The sequence below is a fragment of the Gracilinanus agilis genome, chromosome 3, assembly GCF_016433145.1.
Source record: "Gracilinanus agilis isolate LMUSP501 chromosome 3, AgileGrace, whole genome shotgun sequence".
Classification (NCBI taxonomy): domain Eukaryota; kingdom Metazoa; phylum Chordata; class Mammalia; order Didelphimorphia; family Didelphidae; genus Gracilinanus; species Gracilinanus agilis.
In genome coordinates this window covers 510,598,589-510,622,745 of record NC_058132.1, presented here as the reverse complement: position 1 = coordinate 510,622,745, position 24,157 = coordinate 510,598,589, and the positions used below count along the sequence as shown (strand labels likewise).

The window sequence follows — 24,157 nt, the reverse complement described above, 5'->3', positions numbered from 1 at the left end:
AATACCTTTATTAAGAGTTTACTGCACCAAAAAGCTATGAGTTTAGAAATTTTGTTGTTGTCCAGTTGTTTTCAATCATGCCCAACTCTTTGGGACCCCATCTGGGGTTTTCTTGGCAAAGATATTGGAATGGTTTGCCATATACACACATATGCACACACATGCATGTGTGTATATATATATATATAGAGATGTAACACACTATAGAATTACATACACATACATACCCCCTATATACATACATGTATATGTGTGTATTTATACATATGGTAGATTATTTAACAGTTTCTCAAATCTGACAGAATCACAAAATGTTGGGACTGGAAAAGATCTTAGTAATTACCTATTCCAATTCCCCTATTTTAGATGAGGAATCTGCAATTTGAGTTACCCAAGAATACTCAGAAAGTAAGTGACAGAACTGGGACTAGAACCCTGATCACTTAAAAAATACAACTGTATTTCATTCATATTTCCTGAAGAAAATTTCCAATTTTTAATTCAACTAAACAGAAATTAATGAGGCTTATACCTATGATGAAAATGTAAGACAAGACACAAAGGCAAAAAGTTACTAAGAAATGGAATGTGTAGTAAAAACAAAAATGCTAAGTTTGCTAAAACATAGAGCCGTTTCAACAAATTAAAGGCTATAACACAATCAAATGGTTTATAAATCTCTATTAATGTTTTCCCCTTAAAAAATCAGGCTTTATATATTATCTGCAGAGAGATTGAGCTGGAATCTCCTATGCTCTCTTCATAATTGCTACAAAGGGCACCAGGGTTCACCACATGCACTTTGCTTGTCACAACCCTCCCTTTGTTTACATTCCCAACAATGCAAAAACAGCTGCTTCCTTTCATCTGCTGTTTCTACTTTCATTACTGCCTTTAAAGAAATCTTCTAAGATTTACCTTATGAATACAAATGCTGTCAAAGGGATCTGGAAATAAAATGTTGCTTTCTAGAGCCCATGTGACACAAAAAATTTTAATTTGATATTTCTGACTTGAAAGGAACATAATAATAATGCCTGAGAAGGAATATTTAATGATGCAGACACAACAAAGAATTAAAGGGAAGGATTTATCTGCCTCCCTCACCTATGATTAGAGAAGGATAATATTTTATAGGTACAGCAACCCACACTGTAATAGCAAAGGAGAGTACAAATTTCAAGGAGGAAATGTATTTTTATGTGGCTTTGCAATCAGAATATTATTTGACAGATTGTGCGTTTTAATTTTCAATTTGGAAAATATTGTTATCATCTTTATAGAGGGGCTCCTTATATATCAATGATGATTAATGAAGTGATGTTTTTAAAGAGTTGATAAAAGTTTACCAAGTTTTTGAAAATATGCTTGAATACAAGTAATTGCAAAAGTTTGTTTATCAAGGTAATTTAATTACACGAAAGGTCAAAGCATTCAGAGGAAAAAGGAACCCTAGGATCACCTAGTCCAGTGCCCTTATTTTATGAAGGTCAGAGAATTTAAGTAACTTACTCAAGATCACAGAGGTAGTAATAGAGGAGGAAGGATTTGAATTCAGGTCCCCTTACTCCAAATTCAATTTTTTTCTCACTATACCACACTGCTTATATTTGATCCCCAATAAAAGGATCATGTTTTATTACGGCTTTTAAATGTTTCCACAATTTTTACATCACTAGTTCTAAACTTTCTTTCCATTAATGCAAAATGTCTATGGGAGATTGAGATAATGATAATTAACACTTAGTATTTTAAGGTTTACAAGATGTGTGACTGATATTCCCTCATTTGAGGTGGATGGAGATATTATTATCCCCATTTTATAGATGAGAAACTTGAGGATGATCCATGTTCATGGAGTGAGAAGCAAGATTTATACCCTAGGTCGGCCTGACTCCAACTGTAGTCTTCCAACCAGTATGCCACACTGTATTTCTACAAGATGGTAGACTAACTCCTAATGTATTTAGTAGTCAGGACTGTATAACTGTGAGGTAGTATGATAGACAACAGAAAGAGATCAAGACAGAAAACCTGGGTTAAAAATGTTTTATTATTGTACAGTTATTTCTGACTCTCCGTGACCTCATTTTGGCAGATTTTCTTGGCAAAGATATTGGAGTGGTTTGTCATTTCTTCCTCCAGCTTATTTTATAAATGAGAAGCTGAGGCAAACAGGGTTACATGACTTGTCCAGGGTCAACAGGTACTAAGTGTCTGAGGCGACTTTTGAACTCCTGGAGATGTCTTCCTGATTCTAAGCCCAGTGCTCTATCCACTGAGCCACCTAGCTGCCCCATTAAAGACCTGACTGCAATTTATAGGTGTGTGACCCCTGGCAAGTCTACTGAACACTTCTGTTTATTAGATAAGTCGAGATAATACATGAATTACCCAGGACCTTAGGACTCTGGGGAAGATCAAATGAAATAAAGAATGTCAAAGCAGTTTGCAAATAATAAATTGCTTCACAAATACTGAAAGATAGGATGACAGTAGATAAAAAGTCAGCTTTGGAACCTAGAAGATCTGGATTCAAGTGCTACCTGTGATACATACTGGTTGTGTTACCCTGGATAGATCATATCACCTATCAGTGTTCCACACAACTAAGATTTTAAGTTACAGAGTAATGCTGTCCTGCATTGTTGAACGGGGTTTCTCATTCAAGGAGTTCCCTAAACCAATGAAAGTAAAGGCCCATTCATTACCTTCCATTCCTTCTTAGAGTCATTACTAGGACAGAAAATAAGGATTTAAGAAAGAGGTATTATTATTATTTTGGTGCTCCATTTAATGAAGTGAGTCAAAGATTAAAACCTTTGCTCATGATTTTAAGTTAAAAAATTATTAAGGTAAAGCAAACATATTAAGGATAAAGCGATATAAGGCAGCTTCTTAATGAATTCAGACATTGAACCCAGGAGATAGTATTCTAGTGCAAATAAAATGGAAAAGATACATAAGTAAACAAACTTCATGCTTTAATGACTAATGACTAATAATAGAAGTGTTCTGGATATTTTTGCTTTAAAGTGTCTACCATTTCCAACAGGGACTTTATTTCCCTCTTCCTTCAAATGAAAGGCTATGAAGATTTTTCAAAGGACAGAGACAAGATCTGTGATTTCACTAGCAGAATCCCTCTACTAACACAAGTTTGTATTTTCTCCGAAATTTACATTTTTCAAGAGTTTCCAAGAGCATCAAGAAGTTTAGGGACTTGCCCAGGATCACCATACTTGCTAGTATGTTTCAGGGGGCAGAACATGAACTCAGGTCTTCCTTATTCCCAGCCTAGTTCTCTATAACTACTTCATACTGGCTCTCATGATTTTTTTAAACTGCATATAAAATATTTTAGAAAGAAATGGAAGAGCTGACATTTGCCTCACTGTTTGCTGAAATATCACACAGAGACACCATGAACAGAATGATGGGATCAAAAAAGCCAGGATCACCCAATATAAAAATCTCAAAGGATTTTACAAATCACTCCAAAGCTAGCATACTTTTCTGTAAAGTAAATTTAGTAACATTTAAATATACTCTCTCATTAAATGGAAGTTTCTGGAGTGGAAAACTTATAGCCAATTCAACGTTTCTTTCTCAGTTTAATAACTGAGCCTCCACCTACTAAACTTTGAAAAAATGTCTCAATTGCAATTTTCCTTCAAATGGAGTATATGAATGTCTTTTTTAAAATGTTTTTGAAAAGTCCTGAGAAAATTGATATCCAAATAAGACCATTTTAACAACATACAAATTGTTACCTGTTTTAATTTTAATTTTAAAATAAAATTGATGGAGTTTGAAGAAAATCTTACTTCAATTTAAAATTTAGGTTTAAGCTAAGTAACCAGTTTTTTATATATATACATATATGTATGTATATATATATACACACACACATATATATGCATATACATATGTAATACAAAGAAAAGTTTAAAAATCAAGTTTAACATAAACATTATGGTACTGTTTCTAAATTCCTCCCTGTTCCTCTCACTCGGAATCATTAATCTAATTGTGACAGACTCAGTTTACTTTTTTACTTAGAGACATACTATAATAAATGAATAGAGGAACAGGTTTATAGAAGGTTGGTTTTTTTTGGTAAACTGTGCATGTACCCACACACCTCACTTAATTGTCCTCTTAGATCTTAACTGAAAAAATTAAAAATATATGTTTAAAATAATATTTACTTTATTTGGCATTCTCATAGAATAAAATATTCCATGTTTCTGAACTGCCCAGGCATCTAAGCTTTATTTAAAGTGCCAATATTTATACTGCTTACCTTCTCAATGAGTGCAGAAGAGGTGGAGTGAAATTGAGAAATTGGAACTCAAAAAAAAGGTTTTAAAAAGCGACAATATTTTTAGAAGTCATTTTTAAAAAATGTGTTGCACATTTTCCTATCTTATTAATAGGATATGCTTAACATAATCTATGTACTTCAGGGGCAGCCATTACTGTAAAAATCAATTATTGCACTATGTTCTAATACAGCAGTGCTCTCAAGGGTTTCTGAGTTATGTGAGGCTCTTGGCTCCTATGCTAAGCATCCCCAGAATGCTCAGTTTTTATAGTTTTTTTCTGCTTTTCAAAACTGTATCCTTCTCAAGTTTTCATTGTTGCCAAATTGCTGACAGTGTTAAATCCTAGCAATCCCTGTCAATGTTTTGAATCTATAAATAACTAAGCTTGTTAAATGAGCAACCTAAAAGTGCATGGGCTTTATGACTACTATTTTCCTTCTTGGGTTAGAGGTCTTTTTTACTTCCCTGTTGAAAGCCACATTCGGAATGGCTGAGTTTGGGAGGCAGTGGGCCTGAGTACTGTTTGTATTCCCAATGCCCAAGTGTAGTCAGGAGGTGAAGAGTCTTATCCTGACTCTAACACAGACTAGGTAGGTAATCTTAGCTAGAACTTATGATTAAGCTTCCTCAGCTGGCAAATGATCTTTAAGGAATTTTCAACTCTAAAATTTGATACTGTTTTGAGGTTCTATATACTTTTCTGCCCTCCCACTTCCCCTCATTACCACCAAGGCAGCCTTTAAGTGAAGTTCCCCATTACTTTTTTAAAGAATGGTAATAGATGGTTATCAAGGCAGGGGGTGGGGGTGGGAAGGCAAGAATGACAGGAAACTCACCTGTAACTGATTCCCCTATGGGTTCATAACTCAGGACTGCCCAGCAAAATAGGATTTCCCTTCTCCAACTACTGTCATGGTAGTTGAAGAAACTGAGTTGTACAGTAGTGATTTTTCAATGAAGGAAGCACTATAAGCAGTAGGGACTGATGGTGGGAATATAGCGTCCTTTGCGCATGAAGGGGAGACTTTCCTGGGTATTTCAAAGATGTCTGTAAAAAGGATGGGACAGATGCTTTTAAAAAAAAGCCTCCATACCATCACTGATGTTTTTCAGGTGCCTATATAAAAACACAACCCCATCATTTAACTAGAAGAAGAATTGTTTGGGGACTATTCTAAGCATTTTGAAGTACTGACTTTGAATATTCCTTGATATGCTTATAAGGAAAGGAGAAAGGAAAATCAAAACTTCTCAAGACTGCTAAAAATAAAAAGAAATATGGGTAAAAATTCCTAAGATTTGTCAAAAAATAAACACTACCATAAGGATGTTAGAGAATGGGAAAGGATAAGAATAAGAATAAAAGAGGAACTCACAGTGCTAAAATAAAATAAAAAAAAAACCAACAACAACACCATAATATCTCCTCTCAGGAAAACAAAGGGGAAGAAATCTCTGGCAGCAGAATGAAGTGGAGTCATTGATGGTCTAGGTGACCTTGGAAAAATCATGTACCTTCTTTTGACCTCAGTTTCTCCATATGTAAAATGAAGAGATTAAACTTTGATTGCTGTGATTCCTTCTTATATTATTTGCTAGGAAAATATGTGACTACGTAGAAACACTGCCATATGGAATCCAGAATGAGAAGAGGAATTTTATCTATATATGTGTGTGTACACAGAAGAGACATACAGATATAGAAGAAGGTGTCTAAAAGCATAGAACAAATTTATACCTGAGCACCATCACATAATAGTAAAATCAATATCTTTGATATATCACATTAGAGTGATTACCAATTAGAATGGATATTAATTCAGGCTTGTGATTTTGCAAATAATTATTTTCCACAATAGGATAATGAATTCTGAAAAACAGATGACATGGGAAAAACAAGCTTTCCCTGTCCTAAGGCATCTCTTATAGTTGGTTTTACAATGCTATTATAAGGTAAAAGGTTGTCATTCTCCATCTCTACTTAGGCATGATAATTATCACTGAGGGACCAGAATCCTTCATGCAGGTACATTCGTATTGCTTTATAGAACTTCCTTACCTTCATCACAAAATAAATGGGTGTGTGAAATACCAGAGTAAACAATAGTATTTGTTAACTAAGTGACAAATTAATATGAACTAGGTCCCACTCTTACAGAAGGCCTAATGTTTCCATTTTCTGCAAATATAAAAGTCCTCAAATTAAATGAGTGGAATCATTAGGATGAGACATCACTATCTGGGGACTCAAATTTTTACAATTATTTCATGAGTCATATGAAATGAGGAATATGACTAGAATTAGCACATTCGTGGTCTAGTGAAATTATATATTTGATGGGGGTTTTCTACTACCACTGATAATGGCATTGGTAATAATAATTCACATATAGCATTTTAAGGATTACAAAGTACTATCTCCATATCACCTGTGAGGTAGGTGATGCAAATATTCTGATCTCTATTTTGCAGATTGGGAAACTAAGGCTCAGAGAACTAAATAGTGTCCTAAAGCTATAATGTAGGATGAATTTTAACAAGCCAGAACTCAAGTCCAGGTCTCAACTTTTTCTCTGGGTTCCTTCCATTGTACTATGCTATTTTAAAGAAATACTATTGTATAAAGAGTGATAAAACAAGTCAATTAAGGAAGCATGGAAAAATGTAATTGTCAGATCTCTGGATAAAGGAAGAGCTTATGACTAAACAAGGGACAGAGACAATTACAAGAAATAAAAATGGATAATTTTGATTGCATAAAATTAAAAGGCTTTTGAATAAACAGAATCTATGCAGTTATAACTAGAAAGAAAGCAGGAAACTGGTTGGGGTGAGGGATTAGAGGAAATTTCTCTGATAAAAGCATCTTTTTTTCAAATATATAGGGAACTGAGTAAAATTTATAAAAAAAGAAGAGCCATTCCCAGCTGATAAATGATCAAAAGGATGTGAACAAGTAGTTTTTAGAAGAAGAAATCAAAGCTAACAACAGACATTAAAAAATGCTCTAAATCACTACAATTAGAAAAATGCAAATAAAAACAACTCTGAGGGGCCATCTCACACCTATCAGATTGGCTAACATGATTAAAAAAAGAAAAAAAGAAAAGCCAGAGGGGATGTGAAAAAATAGGTACACTAATGCACTATTGGTAGAGTTGTGAACTGGTATAAACATTCTGAAGAACAACTTGGAGCTGTGTTCAATGGGCTATAAAACTGTGTATAACCTTTGACTATATAATTTGACTAGTAGGTCTTTATCCCAGAGATCAAAGAAAAGTAGAAAGGATCTATATGTACAAAAAATATTTATAGTAGCTCTTTCTGTGGTGGCAAATAATTGCAAATTGAGTGGATGCCTCTTAATTGGGGAATGGCTCAACAAGTTGTATATTGTGATGGAATACTATGGTACTATAAGAAATGACAAGCAGGATATTCCAGAAAAACCTTGGAAGATATATATATATATATATATATATATACATATACATATACACACATACATACACATACACTGATGCAAAATAAAGTGCGTAGAATGAAAACATTGAACACAGTAACAGAAATATTGCAATGATGATCAACTGTGAAAAATTTAGCTCCTTTGAGCAAGATAATCCAAGACAATTCCAAAGTATCCAAGATAAAAATGCTAACTGCTTCAAGAGAGAGAATTGATGAACTTTGAGTATAGTTGAAGCATACATTTTTCACTTTCTTTGTTTTTTCTTGTGTATGTGTTTGCAAAATGGCTAATAAGGAAATATGTTTTATATGACTTTATGTGTACAATCTATATCATTTTGCTTGCTTTCTCAATAAATGGGGGTAGGAGAGAGGGAAAGAATTAGGAATTACAAATTTTTAAAAAATAATGTCAAAAATAAAAGAAAAAATGAAGGACAGGAAGATGAAAAGAAGAAATACTGTTCTAATGAACTTTTTGAACAGACTCTGCTCTTTTATACAAAGTTCTTCAGAAGTCAGGTTGAAAATGAGTCTAAGTATTGCAGAGCTTTTTTACGTCAATATTATCCTTTGACATGACTAGAATTTTAAAATGTCCTTAGCTTGGAAAATAACATAGATTCTATGCAAAAAAGTCCATTTTTTATAAATTTGCAGAAATTATGAAAAAAAACTGAAGCTTTTCATTTAAAAAGGTAAGGAGCCCTCTAATTTATGTGTCATCATGAGATTTTTTTTTAAGGCTTCAAATAACAAGATGATGCAGTTTCCATTTGTTTACAATAAATAGCACATTAATCATTGTTTCTATTTAATTTTCTCATATTCACCAGCAAACAATGTTAAACTGTCAAAAACATTTATGGAATATGATGAGTTGTACAAGTCAGCCTTTTTACCCTAATCCTACCCCACCCCCAACTCCCACCACCTAAATAAAAAGGAAAAAAAGGAAACTAAATTTTCCATTTTAGCAAAATTCCTTCTCCACTGAATACCTAAATAAGCTTTATGTGAAATCATGTATTTATTAGAAATCTCTCTAGAAAGTCAACACAAGAACAGAGTTTTTGATTGACCCAATTTATATGATTACCAATGGAATAGCTTCCTGATGTTTAAAGTGCTCATCTACATACTTCTTCATTGACCTTGGGTCACATCTAGATGAATTTAAAGAAACGACAAAAACAATATACAAGTACCACACTAAACATTTACCAAGATACTTTTTTTTAGTAATTCTGATACTACTAGCAAAAATGCCCATGAGTCCATGATATGGGAAATTGACCTTTAGGTTCTGCTTTTCTAGGGAATTTCTGTTAAATCTGGTAACAGTGACTTTGTGATTGAGGCAATAGACTAGAACCCTAGTGCCTCCACTTTTAACTCCTTTAAACAAAAACAAGCTGCTCAATACAACATTTAATCCATACGTCACCTAATCCTGCTTAAGACTCCAAAAAACTCTGGGTAATATTTGGGTAGTTTTTAAATTTAGCAAGAACATCCTGGCCTATTTCAGAGTTCTTCTTCTACCCCTTTTCATCCCCCTACCTCCCAATATAATCTTTCAGTGCCTTTAGAAAACTTGAAAGAAATAAAAGACAGTGAGTCCCACATTAATATAAGCTGGTCCCTTGGCATGGCAGTAACAGATGGTAGTGCAACTCAGAACTAGGTTTTCTGAAGGATTCTTCAACAACAGAGCAGGGAATTTGTGTTGATAAAATAGATAAGAAATTGACTTCAGTCCCTCTTCTAAAAGAACCCTATATCACAATGCTGAGCAGTGTATATATATATATAGCTCCACAAACCCTATCCCTCACTGGGGAGATAGCAAGACTGCGCATCAATAAACTAAGCGCCATGTGGTAAGAGACCCAGGGAGCATATGTATTTACAGTACATCTTTATTTCCTTTTATTTGCCTTTATTCAACTTCAAAAGTGAGTAACGAATCTATTACCAGTACATGTTTTCTTTTATTTCCAGGAAAGGAAAAGTTTTAGCACTACCTTAATCACTTTTACTGAAGGGAAAAAAAAATTCCCCCTATTTTGTTTACCCTGTGAGGCAGACAGTCTCCAATCATTAGCCTGTTGTCAACAGAGATGCTGGGGTAGATTACTAGTGTGTATTGCTTGTAATGGCAGGTGCATGGCCCTGGGGCTGCCATCTGCTAGGAAGGAAGTATTCTCTTCTAGGATGCTGAAGAGACTGACAGCTAATGTAAACAAAACACTGAATCATCTATAATAACCACAGTCCATATATGAGACTTCTAGGTACTTCATAGATATGATATGAATTTTTGTTCATTCATTAGGGTATTTCTTTATGCTTTGGTAAAAGCATGCATTCCTAAAAGGTTGATTATTATCATTATGACTATTATTATTAGAGCTTGGGTTTCATGTTAAATTATTATATTCAACTTGGACAACAATTTCTTTTTTTCTCCTTAATAATGAAAGTACTAGTGGAATCATCAAATGAAAATAAAGTAATATTAAAAAACTGATAGGTTATCCATTCTAAGGCAAATTCTAAATTGGTTAGTTTTCAAATAACCAATCACTGAATGGGTTAATGACTCATGTCTTGGGAATCTCTTAGAGGAATTAGACATAATGAGGGGTACACAATATTTCATTTTAAATAATAAATTAGCCTTGAAGAACATGAAAACCTCCAAACAAACAACACTACACAGAACTTTTAGTTAATGCATTTACAACCTAAGCTAAGTCTACCTAGTTCTGTTTTAGGTAGATCCTTAGAATTGAATTATCCCTAATAATTAGCTGTCTACAATGAATAAATTACTTAGATGCTTGAGAAATCTCCACTTCATTTTTGTTATGTGAGCACTACCAAAATTAGCCAGGTACTCTGTACAAAAACAATCCTTTTACTTTCTCTCCTCTGGGTTAATTAAATTATTCTGGCCTCATAAGAAGGCCATAAGAAGAATTCTATCCCATCCCACCCAAGAAGCAATTTATCTTAATGGATTGAGGGGTCTGAATGGAGCTTCTACACATGCTTTATTTACTCCAAAGTCTATTCTGAAAAAAAATCCCAAAAAACTATTGGTAATTATAAGAGAATGCAATGCACTCTCTTAAATGAGACAAATATTTCTGCAACTAACTTGAGCAAGTCACATAACTTCTGGGACTCAGTTTTACTCAGTAAAATGGCACTGACTATATGATGTCTTTCCATGTCTAAAATTTCATGCCTTGATGAAATCTTAGAAATCTCACAGCAAGTTCTTCAAAATGAATAATCTATGTAGTCTCTAAAGGTTTTTAGAAGCTTTCATACCTTTCTCCTTAGACTTTAGACTTCACACACATGCATAAAATGACTAGTGATAAACAAACATATAAACATACATATACACACTCAGTAACCTCGGGAAAACTGTGATGTGGATATTACATTACAGCATGATCCCTCTAAGATGACCACAATGGATATAATTTATGAGGGAGCATGATACTATAGAAGGAGAAGTGGATTAACACTTTGGAGTCCAGGATTCCAGGACTGTCTTCATTATGAATCTTTCAATCTCCCTGAACCTCAGTCTACCCAACTAAAAATGGACAGAATAATACCTGCCATATTTCCTACTCAGGTTTGTTATGTGTTTTGCTGGAAGATATTGTATATTGGACAGGCTTTGAAAACTGCAAAGTTCTTGATTAGTGTCTGATATTGCTATTTAATAGTTAGATATTAATGTAAAAATTCAGAAATTTCATTAATAGCTCTTTTGCCAAAAAAGAGAAAAAAACTGAAATTTTTGAGTAAAAATCAGTATACATTACAAATAAATTCAGTAGCATCCCTTCAGAAACAAAAGACTTATTCTTTATGAAGCTGCAGGATTGTTTTTTAAACCTTAGTCATTTGGCGGGCATATTTGTTGAGGAACTAAATAGCTGATTTGATGTACTATAAGAGATATGATAAAACTCTGGAATAAATTGATTCTCCGCACCAGATCTGGAATGACTGTTAATAAGATAATGAAATAGATTATCATGACAAGTACATTTACCATAAAGTAAAATCTCAAGTGTAGAAAATAATCTATGCAAATATGTTACAGTGTTTTTATTTGTGTCCTTATCAAGTTATACTTTGAATTTTAGTTTTAAACAGGGCAAAAACTACTTTGTTCTTTTTGTGGTATTGTTTAAAATATAAGCCAAGTGTGTTCAAATAAGGGTAGATATATGTAATTACCGAGCTAAAAAATCCAATGTCTAGAAAATTTATGATGAATTTGGTTACTTTAAAATCCTTAAATGAATCAATGGTGCAGAAGTGGCAAATACAATGAATAGAACTGGCCTTACAGCCAGGAAGTCCTGTGTTCAAGTCCTATCTCTGATTCACATCTGCTGTGTGACCCTGGACAAGTCATTTAACTCCTGATTATTATAGGCAACTCTCTAGGGCTAAAAAGTGCGGACAAAGTGCCAACCTACATTATAGATGAACTTTGCCCACCTGGATGCTCTCCATACCAGTGAAAGCATAGGTCAAGCCCTTTCTAAATGATTTCATATTGATGTAGGCCACTTTGGAAGATGCTATATTTGCAAATGACAGTAAAAGTAATTATCTAAGAGAAATGAATTATGAGGAATTCTATCTTGTCCAAATTACCTAAAGAATGACAGAAATACATAAGATAGTTCATTATAAAAATTTATAATTTTCTCTAATATACACAAAAAACACCATGTTTCACAGATCACAGCATTCTAAAACTTCATAAATCAAAATTTAAGGATTTGTTTGCCTGTCAATAATTATCACACATTCTAGTTTCCATAGGAAATTCTAAGTTATACAAACTAATACTTCCCCAAATCAATGCAAAGGATATCAAAATGAAATGACCAAGTTGAACATGAGGTGGGTAAGCACATATGTGGTAGTTTTGGCCTTTATTTTCCCCTACAGCATTCTCAAAGTTAGTAAGAATAGGAAGCTCCAACTACCTAACAATGTTTTCTATGGAATAGTGGGGATGGCAGGAGGGAAAGCCTAACCCATAAGATATGTTCCAAAGCTCTCCTCTGTTTAAACATACATTCCTGTATGTATTTTACTTAAACCCAAGTCGATGTTACTTTATAACTATCTGGAAAGAAATCGAGTAATCAGAAGCAACCATCAACCTAACCATTTCCTCTGCCTTGAGCAATGACGCTGCTGGTTCACTTTTGAACAAACCTACCCTTCAACTTTGTCTACAATAATTTATCTTAAGTGGTTCAGTTACCATGACAATCTTCCAATGAACATTCAAACTAAATATAATTTAAAATACAAAGGAAGAAAAGGAACATTGATGTCCAGCACCCTCTACTTTGCATTTTAGATGGTATTTGTTTTATTTTTTAATGACATGTAAATTAAAGTTTAAAATGGAAAATATTTAAGGTATTTTTCCTTTTACAAAATGCAGCATTTCCTTAATATTTTGAGAAAAATTTTGCTTTTTAAGACATTAGTTTGCAAAATTCATGGCACTATTAACCTCAAATACTTTATGTTAATTTCCACGAGAAACACACATTATTTTTAGTCTTGTCTATACTGTAGAAATTCTGCAGAGAACTCAGGTTGTGACTGATGAGAATCTAACTGGAGAATTTGCCTAGGAGGGTGGGCCCACAAAAGCTTATTTTACCCTGAAAGATTTTTTTTTCTCTATACTCTATTTGGTAATGTAGATAAAAGACTAAAGTTACATTTCCCCTTAAGTTTAAGGTGAAACTGGAACACTCGATTCCGTGCCACAAAAAAAGGCAAAAACTCCTTTTACTTGCCAAATCTGATACCAAAAGTTAACTAATTCTTGGAACTATGTTTCTGTGGAAAATGCATTAGTGGGTATTTTAACAGAAAAACCATTATGCTTTGGTATGGCTAGAAAACTGTGACCTTGTTTTAGGTTTTTCTTAAAAACAGCAACAAACACTTAAAGTTAAAATCATTTTAAAGAATCCATTTTCAATTAAAACCGAATTTAAAATGAAGGTGATGATAAAATGCAGATATATTCCTACATTGTTACAAAACCATAGAGCACAGCATTACAAGTCAAAACACGGTGCATAGAGGGACCAGCCTCATTTAATCAGCCCAAAAGAATGAAATACCCAAGTGAACAAAGAATGATGGAGGCAATGGAAAGTCTGAGGAATTGGTTATTGTTGTTTTTAATGCATCTCATAATAACAGCTTGGACTGCCACTAGTAAAACAAATGTATATTTTTCCTAAACACAAACTGTCACTACTAAAACAATGTAGGATTTAACATACATGTTCATCTGGAAAGCCCTTCTTTAAATATGAAGTAATTATAAAGGGTAATTGAAATAAAAATTAAGTCTTTAAGTAGCTCAAAGAGTAGAAAAATAGTTTCCTTAATGAACAATTTTGAAGTGTAATTTAGAACACTAATGCATTAACATTAATGGTATCCTTAAATAAATGTTCAAGTTAAATAAAAACAATGAAAAAACTCCACTAATGTCAAGAGGTTTGGTGCTTTAAAAAAACAGAGCATCTCTTTCTTAATGAATGGCTTTGTCACATGTATTATCTCCTCCATTTGAAAAACTGAACTCAAAACTCAAAAGGTTAGCAATATCTATCCACATCTGTAGATACAAATAAAGATATACATAGGTACACATAAATACATATTATGCATTTGTATAGATATAATTATACATGGTGCACTAGTAAAAAAAAGAGCATACTTAATTTCATAGGTTTAAGAATATTTTTAGAGTTGTGAAATTATGTGCTACTTTTTAAAATATGCACCAATTCTTGTTTATTTGTAATTCTTGATAGGGAAAGGGTGTGTGTGTGTGTGTGTGTGTGTGTGTGTGTGTGTGTGTGTGTGTGTGTGTGTGTGTGTGTGTGTGTGTGTCTGAATAAGCAGAAGTAGCAACAGAATTCTTGGATTGATGTCCCACCTTTCTCTGGAAGAACTCTAGAGTGCCCTGATACCTTTTATCTGTCTCCTTTACCCCTCACAACTGTGCCTGTGAGATAGTTAAGAGGAGGAAAGTTATCCTATTTTGCAGATGGAGAAACTGAGAAATAGAAGGATTAAGAACCTTCCCTAAAGTCACACAGTGATTCAGTAACAGAGCAGGAACTAGAAACCTGGCTTCCTGATACCTAATTCAGTGTTCTATGGAACAGATTATGTGCCTACTATGAAGTACTATTTTTGTAAAGGCTTCCCTTTCAATAAAGGAAACAGAACCAGTCATGTGACTTTCATTCAAGAAAGGGTGCATGTGTTTTCATTAGCACCTTACTTGTCTACTCCTGGGAATGGGATAGGAACTCTATACCAGTATTATCTTGTTATGACAAGAGCTAGCCAACTAAACCAAGGGGAAAAAAATGAAAGGTTATTTGGTTTGTCAACTAAGCTCATTATACTTCTGAAAGTGTCCAAGTGCTTTGATATTTCAGTAAGTACAACTTCCTCTTAAATGTAAATAAAGTAGTGCCTTTATTGTTCCCTTGTAAGCATTTCTTTCATACCAAAGTTACTCAACCTTGGTTTTAAAATTATCATGTGATATTCTCTTTATCAAATAAATTTTAGACAAATCCATTGACAGAGGGACACTGAATATTATTTTGAGGAGTATTTTTGATCAAATTTATTTTAAAACATTCAAATAAATCTTAAAATGAGAATCCCCCTAAGTATATAAAAAAAGCTAAAATACAAATTTTTCTTAGTAGCTAGCATAAGCCACTGTTCACATTTTTGCTATATTTGATTGTCAAGTTTATACAAATCAGCAATTATTTTAAAAGTAGTAACAAATTTTTGATTTAATAAAAATCCAGATTGATGATAAAATGAAAACAAATTTTCTTGCACACTCAAAAAAAGTTGTGTGACCTTTATATCATTTCTTGTTTAAAAAATAACAGTATGTTCATGGTTATTTTTTCATTTATGTCATTTACAAAAGTAAAGCTGCCTACCTAAAGCATGTTCCAATGAACTTTGGTAATCCAGCAAAACTCCCCTGCAAACACAAGTAAACAATGATGCACATACACACCCTTTTTGTAACCACTTATGCAAACAGTAATCAGGATGCAACTAGTATGAAGTTGGGTTTTTAAAAAACTGATACAATTTTCCCCATATTAAGGAGTTTGTATGGACAAAAATAGTAAACACTTCAATGAATTAGGGCTAAAATCAGATGTGAATCAAGTATATTCCTTTTATTTCACTGTAAAAAGAATCACTTTTTTTTCCCCTACGCCTACAACTGCATTTCTATAAACCACTCTTAGAGGCATTTTTGCTTTTATGACCTTTTTTATGTAAAAGTACCAGAAATACATTTCAGCATGGATATGTAATTCTAATCAACCCAGAGGATTATTCTGTGAATTTGTAAATGCTAATGGTCTGGCTCAATAGAGTACTACTTACGGATTACATTAATAACGAAAGAAGATACATTCACACTTCCCTAATCTACTATTCCCTGTTACAAGTTAGTTCACGATTGATTCATTTAATATAAAGCCTCTTTTTTATCTACCTTGAAATCAGCTAACCTACTTCTAAACAGGATATATGTAATAGACTCATACACACACAGAAAACTGGCAGCCAAAATAATGATCCACTTCTGTTGTTACCAAGAAGAATACAAAATACATAGCATTTTGACTTCAAAATAATAAATCCAGAGGGAGAGTGAGAAAGACATATTCTGGTAGGAAAACTTTATCCCAAATAGGGTAAGCTTCGTCCCCAAACACATAGTATCTGACTGTTTACCATTTTTATTAACCCTAAGTGGGCACTGTATCATACGTGAATCATGTTACAGAATTAAATTTGTTTCATCAGGCCTATACCTCCTGTGAGCTCATTCAATGAAGAAACTCCAAGCCTAATTCCTCCTGTAAATAGGTGGCAGAAACCAATAGCTTGGGCCTCACCTGAATCCAGTCCAGGTTTTTACTATCCAACTCCTCCCCTTCAGGGACAGACCGGAAACAGTAAAAGCTATCATGTCCTCAGAGAGAGAGGGTTTTGTTTTTGTTTATTAGAATCAGGTCTGGGCAAAAGTAGTTACTTTTAGGGTTTACTGTATCAAATATGCCTCCTAAGAAATATAGAGACTTTACTTCTGTTGGTCTATTGATATAATCTATGCAAATTTTCAACTAACCCTTTCACTCCCTATGGAAAGTTTACAGAACTACCAAGAATATTTGCTACAATGTACAACAAAATGACCTTCATGGTTGATATTTATAGGATAAATTCTAACACATCAGCTTTATTTTAGTTTTATTGGTCTCCAAAAAGGCATTATTCTTTTTCAATTATTTTGTCACTCACCGTTTGGGTTTAATATCAAAGGTGGAAATAGCTTTTCCTTTAGAAAACAAGGGGGAAGGGAGGTATTTTATGACTATAGCTAAATCTCCTAAAATGCTACTAGTGTAAAATGCCTAGTAGATTTAGACTTTTAGATGTGTACTCTGGGAAAAAGAAAGAAATGGAAACAAATCCCCAGGCCAGCCTAATCATCCATTTGAAATTTGTTTACTGAAATGAAAAAAAAAAAGATCTCACCAATTATAATATTCAGCTGAGTCTGTTCAAGTTTCTCAGTGGGCCTAACTAACCCTAAAAGAAGCCTCTAAAACACTAGCACCTCAGCCAAGGTCCAGCTCTGGAATTAAGGGAGAAAAAAATCCTCAAATCTCCAACATTTGACTATTTCCTTTTGTCTTCAAGCTTTGTGTTTTTCAGCTCTACACCAATATACAAGCCAATTACCATGCCTTCATATTTAGAATGAACTGCCAGCTGCAGGGTTACACATCACTATTCACAGGCCTTTGAAGAAAATTCCCAGAACAATGAAGAACACTCATACAACTATTCCCAACAAAACCCATGTTTTTGTTTCACGTTCTGTGCTTCTTGCACACTCACTAGAATTTCCTCCACAACTGATAGAAATAATTTGACTAGTAGAAAGTATCACTTAGTTTCTATATGAAAGTTTAATTAAATTAGTAATTATTTGATAGGCTAATTAATTATTCACCCTTTCACCCAGGGGAATGGTTGGTAACTTTCTAAGGGAATTTTATCTGCATTTGATTTTCAAAAACAAAAAAAAAAGAAAAAGAAAAAGAAAAACTTTTAAGTAACATTTAGAAACATTAACTTGTATGCAGTCCAAAGTAGTGCAATCCAGGGGGTAGGTGAGAATAAGAGGAAGTCTAAGAAATACTTCTGAAGACTCTCCCCACAATGTTCTAATAACAACAACAACAACAAAAAAAAGATAAGCAATGCTGTTTAAAGCTGCCTTTCTTTAGATTGATTGAAAGACATTTACAGTATTCACCAACTGAGTCTACCAATCTGTGGGGAGGAGTTGAGGGTGGTGGGGGAAGAAATGACCTGGTTGGAAAAATGAAAGTATGACTTTTTAAGTCTCTTTAACTGTTTTACTGGCTATTGGGAGGACCTTTCTTTGTTGAAAGGCCTATATAGAAGCCCAGAGTAAAAACAAACCAAGAAGCTTAATTCGGAGTTTTTGCCATTTAGGTCAAGTCATCAAAGATGAGAAAGAGTGAAGTTCAGAAAGCACAGGTTCCTCATGCCTGCCTTATGGTGCTTCCCCCCACTTTGTACCCAATTACAAAGCAAAGATAGCCTCACCTTTCACAGCTGTAGCCTCCTTCAGGTGATGGGTCATGAAGTCAATGCTAGCATAGGTGTTGGTTGTGGGCAAGGGTCCAGAGCCTGGCCCCACACAACCACCTGTACTGCTGCCACTTCCACCATTGATGAGGCCACTGAGGCCACGGGTCAGGGCCCAGGAATTCTTGTCTCCAGACTGCTGCTGCTGCTGTAACAATAAGCCAGCTTCATCTCTAACATCAATGGCAATGTAGTTGAGACCATTCTGGAAGCCTGCTGATGTCTCCCGACACATAGGAGAGCCACTGCTCCCAGGGCAACCAACTAATGCTCCAGGTTGGTTTTGTGTCCACCTCAGCTGCTGAGACTGAGGTGGCAGAGGGAGTGATGGTTGCCGAAGGTGAGGAGATGTGGATGGCTCTTCCTCACCTCCTCCAAGACTCTCACCACCATTGCCATTGGGCCCTTCGCCACTTTTCCTGAGAGAGACATTTTCCACAGAGGCCGAATTGTGGCGCTTAGGATTGTGCGCGAAGGATGGGGACACAGGGGTCACAGTAGTGGTCGAGGAGAAGGTTTCCGAGCTGTGGCGTCTGCGGCCACCCTGTGGGTCAGCACGGATGACCTTGGCACCCCGGTGTGGATCTGGGGGTGGGCTGGCCAGGAGGAAGGCCTCTACACCAGACACCTGCTCCATCAAACTCAGTCGCTTCACACCAGATGTAGGGCTGGTCACCCGGGCACTTTCTGGCTTCGGAGGTGCTGCAATGGGTTGTGGTGGAGTGGCGGCTATGCCGAAGGCCATCTCGGTGTAGTCACCACTATCCTCTGTCTCAGGGGGAGAAGAAGGGGAGGAGGCAGAGACAGGGGTTGGGTGGCAGGTAGAAGAAGCTGGAGGCAGGCGGTACAGCTCTCCTGGTGGTGGAGGTGGTAGTTGCTGCTGCTGTGAGGAGGAAGTAGAGGAGGAGGCAGGTGGTGTTGGCAGTGGTGGGCAGGGTGAGGAAGCCTCAGGGGACATCAAGGCATCCAAAGAGCCCACAGAGCCACCACCCTCAGTGCCAGATTTGGGTGACTTGGGTGAGCCAAAGCCAAGGTTCATATAATCAGAGAGGGGAGAGCGCCTCCGGCTGTCACCACTGGTGCCAGGGGTACCTGAACCCATTGAAGAGGCAGGGCTGCTAGCTGAGAGTAGTGATGAAGATGAGGCTGCTGAAGTTAGCAGGGGAGGTGGAGGTGGTGAGAGGTGGGCTCCAGATTCACTAAAGTCAATGTTGATGTACTCACCTGGGCTTTTGGGCTCAGGTGGTAGTGGATATTCATGCATGCTTGGAAGGGTTCTAAGCCCCTCTAGGGACAGCCGAGTGGGCCGGACTGCTCTGCAACGCTGAATGAGGAAACTTTCTGGACGGTTATTGTTGCCACTGCTACTGCCACTCTGCCTAACTGTTGAAGGCACTAGGTGGTGAGGTTGGGAGTGGCTGCCCCCATTAGATACAAAGGGCCTAGTAGGCTGGGTACAGGGGGTAGTTGTGTTGGGCAGTGGCTGCAGACTTGGCTGCTCTTGCTCCTCTTCCACAATCCTCCTCCCCACTGGAGAATTCATGAATACATACTGGTCACTATCCCCATTTCGAGGACAGGGAGTTTTATAAGAACGGGGCAGTGAACTATAACAGCAGCCTGGGGCTCCCTTTGGTGGTTCTCCACCACCAGGCAATGGGACTGAATCATAGAAGAAGTCAGGTGGGGTAAGAGAAGCTCCCGCATCACTAGGGGACATGTTAAGGTAATCTCCATTGGGAAGTAGCTTGCCTTCAGAGCTCTCCACTGAGAGCTTGGAACCACACCACATCCGCATGTACCCACTATCCTCAGGAGAGCTTTCAGCTGGAGAACTGGTCTTGTAGCTGCTACCATTCAGCGGGGAGCCTCTTCCACTTGTTGCTGATGAGGCTGTTTGAGATGCTGCACCTGTAGCCAAAGAGGCTGCTGCCATCCGTGGCTGCAGTATTTGTTTGGGAGCAGAGACACTGGTGGGACTCATGGGCATGTAGTCATCACTTTTGCAGCTTCCAATGCTGCCCCCTGCCAGTGGGGCCACTCCAGGAGTCATGGGCATGTAGCCATCATCTGCTCCAAGGTTACTGCTGGAGCTCCGATGGGAGCCAATCTCAATGTCCCCATAGTCCTCTGGGTATGGGTTGTAGGTCACTTTGGGAGAAGAGGCTGGATAAAGGCGGCTTGAACTGCCCGCAAAACTGGCCCTCATCAGAGTATATTCATCAAGGGAGGCAGAGGAGACTTGGGGCACTGCACGTTGTCGAGCAGGTGTGGTCAGAGAATAAGTCCTCTTTCTGTGACCTTTGTCCAAATCTAGGGCCCCTTCCCCAGACACTCTTCGGTAGGTTCGGCCACAAAGGCTTAGGGGTCTCTCCATGGTCATGTATCCATATAGTTCAGTCCCACTGCCATCTCTCGCTGGTGGGGTCTCAGCAATGGACTCAGGAGTGTTGCTTCGGTTGCTGCAAAAGGCCCGCAGGTCCCCAGGGCTAGAGCCGTACTCATCCAAGGACATGAAGCCTGGGTCACTGGGGGAGCCAGAAGCAGAAGCACTGCCACTAGAGGGCCTCTGGCCCTGGTGGTGGTGAAGGTGGTGTGGATGTTGATGCTGTCCTTGAGGCAGGGAGTAAGAAGCTGAGCCATGCCCGCTGCTGGAGGAGAGGCTGCCAGGGCTGGTGGCAGACGGAGGCGAATGGGACACCGGCATAGACATGGATCGGCTGTGTTGCAGGGGCCCCCCCGCTGGGGCTAACATCATCTTATTAGGTCGCATGGAGGCGCTGCAGCTGCTGCTCAGAGTATGGGACCTACTCAGGGGAGTCCTCACCGGGCCGGGACTCATGGGGCTGCCGGCCACTGAAACTGGCCTGCAGCCCACCCCTCCTGCACCGCCGCTGCTACTGCCATCGCCCTCACTGGCCGTGCGTACCCGACAGGAGTTGCACTTCCCAGATCCTGGAGCCTGGGTCGAAATGGGGGCGCCGGCGGTGGGAGGCGTGGCGGCCAGGCTGTCGGTTCGGGAGCGACGCAGGAGCCCAGTCTGGCTGGGGGGCAGGTTTACCAGATGATGGTGGTGGTGACGCCGGGTGCCAGGGACGCTGATGGGGTGGGTGGAAGAGGAGCCCGAAGACTGACTTTTGCTTCGGGGACGGAATTCGAACAGCTCCTTTAGGGCTTTCATGGCCTCCAGGATGGTTTCATGGATGTTCTGGGCCACCACGGAGTCATCCGCCTGCATCCAGAGCTCACCCGGGCCGGTGGACGCAGAGCGTCCCACTTCAATGAAGAAAAAGCTGTCCGAGTGGCCACAGCGCCGGATGTTCATCAGCTGTAGGGTGACCGAAGGCACCTCACAGTTGAGCTTTACAAAACCGATAGTGCGCGCAGAGAGGCAAAGCCGATACACCCCGGTCAGATTCTTACTCTGCCCCAGTCCTTTGGGTTTCAGGTTCACCTGCCAGACCTCCCGGTACGCCGCGCTGGCCGGGGTGATCAGTCCGTAGTGGAGATCTTCAGCTGCTGCCCCGAAAGAGCCACTGCCGCCCGAACCAGGCAGGGAGGCGCTGCAGGACGAGGCGCTGGCCGATGAGGTGCCGGACAGGCAGTGCGGGTAGAGAGAGCTCGAGTCGTAGGCGGCTTTGCCCTCGTTGAGCAGGTCCGTGAGCGCTCGGTACCAGCCCTCCTGCTCCTGTTCATTTTCGGCTGCCACAGCGAAGTACTCGTCCTTGGTGTAGAGGGCGATCAGATACTTGTGCTTGGCATCCGCCCGCTTGTTGATGTTGAGGCAAGAGTCTAAGGCGATCACCCTTTTCGGGGCCCCCGACTTGTTCTTCCACTTTTTCTCATTCTCATAGTACTCCAGCCTCGCGGGCAGGGGTGGCTGGCCCCCGGCTCCCCCACCGCCCTGCTCTTCGCTGCCGCTCCCAGGGCCCCGAAGCACGAAAAAGCGTTTGTGCCCATGTTTTTGCTTCCTCAGGTAGCCGCACTTCCGCACGCTGTGGTTGTTGTTGTTGTTGTTGTTATTGAGGTTGGTGCCGCCGCCACCTCCTCCTCCGTTGGAGGAATTCGCGGGGGTCAGGAGCCCGTTCTGTGGCGGGCTGGCCATCCTCCCGGGAGGGTGCAGTCTTTACCTCCCCAATCCAGTCGCGAAGGCAACAGGGATAGGGGGAAGGGAGGGCAGAGGGAGGGGTGATTTGGGGAGGGGGAGTGATTTGGGGAAGGAGGTTAGGGATGGCTTCCCTTCACTCTCGCAAGTGAAAGCGTCTCTTTCCCCAAAGGTTTAAAAAATAAAAAATTAAAAATAAAAAAATTAAAAAAAAAAAAGCAAAGATAGAAAGACGAGCCGAGCGGGCTTCCCTCTGATGCTCGGTTATCTCCGGTGGTCTGCTAGAAGATGCACAGATCACAGTCCACTCCCTCCCCCACCTTCGCCAACTTCCCGCGGCTCCTCTCTCTCCAGTGTCTCTGGCTGCCCTAAAACGCACAAATGATAGCCCCAGTCTCTGGGCTGCAGCCGCCTTCACTGCTTAGGCTGTCCTCCGCTCCAGGTTAAGCCACTGCACTTGTCCTGCTGCAGGGGCTGCAGTCACTGCTGCCACCGCCGCCGCGGCTGCCGCTGCTTCTCCGAGCTCAGGGCTGCTTCGGTGAGCTGCGAATCCCTCGGCGTGGCTCGAGGTTGCTGCCTCTGCTACTGCTACTGGTGCTACTGCCGCCGCCAACGGCGACTCCTGCCTGTCTCGGTCCCAGTTGAACAGTGAGTAACACATCGCGCACTGAGTGACTGAACTAAAGAGCAAAACAACATGTGACTCTGCGTTACGCAGGCACACACACACGAGCGCAGGGCGAGGGGGGAAAGAGGGGGCGAGAGCTGCACTCCTCCCCCACAAGCACCCCGCATTGGGTGCAGCGCCGGGGGACTGACGGCCCAGAGCACCAATTGAGCACCACGCAGAGGAAGTGGAGGGGGGGGGAAGGAGCGGGGAGAGGGGGAGCAGGAGGATGGCGGGAGGAGGGAGAAGGGAGGAGAGAAGAGGCGGGCACTGAAGCACCCCTCCTTCTCCCTCTCTTCCCTCCCTCCTCCTCTCTCCTCTTTTCTCCTTCTGTTTCTTTTCCCGCCTATCCCCTCCCCCGCTCTGAGCTTCCCTCCTCTCCCCACACACGGTAAAGAGATGGAGGGATTGGGAAGGGGGGCGTAGGGTATGGGGGAAATGCCAGCTCTAGTGCCTCATTAATCAGAGGCTTGTTGTTGATGCACGCGAAGGAAATGCCACCCAGGGCGTGAAAAAGGAGAGAGGAGAAGGGGCGGGGAAAGAGGAGCTGGGGGAGGAAGTGGAGGGGGGGAACAGACCTTTCACTCCTGCTATTGAATATATTAAATTATCCCCACGCTTCCGCTGTAAAGGAAATACTGTAAAGCATGTATGGGGAGGAGGTGGGGGGGGGAACTCTTTGGAGATCAAAGCGCAGACACAGCTAGCTAATAGGTTGGGAAGGGGGGGCGGGAAGCATCCCCC

The 24,157-nt window shown here is 39.3% G+C and overlaps 1 protein-coding gene across 1 annotated transcript in view; it reads right to left on the bottom strand.

Moving 5' to 3' along the window:
- Nucleotides 1-23,367, bottom strand: part of IRS2 (insulin receptor substrate 2) — a 36,113-nt gene extending 12,746 nt beyond the window's left edge. Inside the window, exon 1 of the mRNA XM_044670534.1 lies at nucleotides 18,600-23,367. Within this exon, the coding sequence (XP_044526469.1) occupies nucleotides 18,600-22,746 (4,147 nt within the window). The 5' untranslated portion in view covers nucleotides 22,747-23,367. The remainder of the gene's footprint in view (nucleotides 1-18,599) is intronic.
- Between the last annotated feature and the right edge of the window lie 790 nt (nucleotides 23,368-24,157).